This window comes from Orycteropus afer, unplaced genomic scaffold (assembly GCF_000298275.1).
Source record: "Orycteropus afer afer isolate SDZICR_OR568_19922 unplaced genomic scaffold, OryAfe1.0 scaffold01170, whole genome shotgun sequence".
NCBI classification, from domain to species: Eukaryota; Metazoa; Chordata; class Mammalia; order Tubulidentata; family Orycteropodidae; genus Orycteropus; species Orycteropus afer.
The window spans coordinates 211,505-213,898 of record NW_006922757.1 but is presented as its reverse complement, the minus strand read 5'-3'; the positions used below and the strand labels follow the sequence as shown (position 1 = coordinate 213,898).

Sequence of the window (2,394 nt, the reverse complement as noted above, 5' to 3'; positions counted from 1 at the left end):
GGTCCAAGATTATCTTCTGTGTCTGTGTTAATTGGTTTCCCTTTTCTTTGTTGAAGAGGGTCTGTGCAATCCTTCTGCCTAGTCCGCCATCTTTCCCCGCCCTCTTGTTTTTCATTTTAAAGCGTAATCTCTAGATAGTTAGCTTTTCTGTTTCCACCTAAACTTTTAAAAGACTATGAAAATTGTTTTGAAGTTGTGATCCTTCCTCCCCCTCCATACAGTGTTAAAGTAGTGGAAATTTTGAGAACTTTTAATCTAATAAGTGCTATTTAAATACCAGAATACAAAGGGATACAGGGAACTCGAATTCAATCACATGTTTTGATTATTGTTTCTAGCATTTAAGTAAAAATTTTAAATGATTATTCAGGAGCTACAATTTCTCTATGAATCAGAAGATGATAAATCTTACTACTAACAGTTAGCTAAATCTATTGAACACTTACTAAATACAAAATAAGCCTGAAAGGATAAGTAAAGCATGCAAGGTCTACAGACTATACACAAAACCCATGTACTACATTGCCTCACATAGAAAAATAGTGAATAGACTTGCTTCGGTTTAACACAAAGTTTCCAACAACAAAAACCATTGTGATTGCCAACTAGGCTACCAAGAATACCTTTTTGAATACACACGCCATAAAAAAGCTTTTGTCATGTTGATATCTGGTCCTTAAAGAACTCATTCTATATTCAGCAAAACCCTACAAAAGATCTTACTTATATATATTTAAGAGTTCAATTATATGCTACATCATAAACAGTTTTGGAATTCACAGGAAAAGAGATAAATGTAGGCTTAATCTGGCAAAGAACACAACATGAATAGAGGTATTTTATTATGAATAATTATAGCATAAATGTTGACACTGAGAAAACTTGGATAAAGGGATTATAAGGCACAGATAGGACATTCATGTTGGTGAAAATAGTGAGTTTAGATTTTTTGCATTTTGAAAAGGTTTTTGTAATAAGCCATAGAAAGTCCTTATAAGAGTGATACAACATGGTACAGATACACACACACACACACACACAAAGAAAAGATACAAAATGAGACTGTGAATTTGCATTTTCTGACTTCCTTCTCATCTTCTTCTCCGAGGTCACTACAAAGGCTATTTCCTGGAATGAAACAATAAGTACAACAAACCGCTCCATGGTGACTGTGTTTGTCTTTCTGGGACTCTCCAATTCTCAGGAACTCCAGATTTTCCTTTTTGCATTCTTCTTTGTATTTTATGTAGGAATTGTGTTAGGGAACCTACTCATTGTCATAATTGTGGCTTCTGACTCCCACCTTCACTCTCCCATATACTTCCTGCTAGCCAACCTCTCCCTCATTGATCTATGTCTGTCTTCAGTCACAGTCCCCAAGATGATTGCTGACTTTTTTAGTGAGCGCAAAGTCACCTCTTTCAAGGGCTGTTTTGCTCAGATATTTCTCCTTCATTTCTTTGGTGGGGGTGAGCTGGTGATCCTTATAGCCATGGCCTTTGACAGATATGTAGTGATCTGTAAACCCCTTCACTACACCACAGTTATGTGTGGCAATGTATGTGTGGGCCTTGTGGCTGCTGCTTGGGGAATTGGCTTCCTCCACTCAGTGAGCCAGTTGGCCTTTGCAGTGAATTTACCCTTTTGTGACCCCAATGAGGTGGACAGCTTTTATTGTGACCTTCCCAGGGTCATAAAACTCACCTGCACAGACACCTACAGGTTTGATATCATGGTCATTGCAAGCAGTGGCGTGCTCACTCTGTGTTCTTTTGTTCTTCTTATCATCTCCTACACTATCATCCTAGTGACCATCCAGCGTCACCCTTCAGACAGGTCAGCCAAGGCCCTGTCCACTCTGACTGCTCACATAACAGTAGTTCTTTTGTTCTTTGGACCATGCATCTTCATTTATGTCTGGCCATTCCCTACCAAATCATTAGGTAAATTCCTTGCTGCGTTTTATTCTGTAGTTACTTCTCTCTTGAACCCAATAATATATACACTGTGGAACAAAGACATGAAGGCAGCAATGAGACGACTGACAAAATGAAACACGAGTGGTAGGATAAAATCTCAAATCTTCTATAAATGTGAGTCTAGTCTGAGATAATAACATAATATATGGTAAATTAGGAAAATAGTTAGTAAAGCTTAAGAAAATTGTACATTTTTTTTAATATCACTTAGTAACTGTCACAGAACTTCCAGATACACATTCTCAATTTATAATCAAATAACCCTATACTGATCATTGACTAACCTTATGCTGATGATAAATCAAGGAAGTGTATGGGAAAGTACTGTGACAATTACTAAGTGGTACAGAAAAGGAATGCACAGTTTTCCTGAGATTTACTGAGTACCAGAAAGATGTTTACCTTTTATTGACTA

The 2,394-nt window shown here is 37.2% G+C and overlaps 1 protein-coding gene across 1 annotated transcript; it reads left to right on the top strand.

Annotated features, from left to right (window-relative positions):
* Window positions 1–1,111: 1,111 nt before the first annotated feature.
* LOC103212945 (olfactory receptor 4F4-like) lies at window positions 1,112–2,053 on the top strand. The gene has a single exon (XM_007958857.1). It carries the CDS (start codon window positions 1,163–1,165, stop codon window positions 2,051–2,053), a length of 891 nt encoding a protein of 296 aa, XP_007957048.1. The 5' UTR covers window positions 1,112–1,162.
* Window positions 2,054–2,394: the final 341 nt, after the last annotated feature.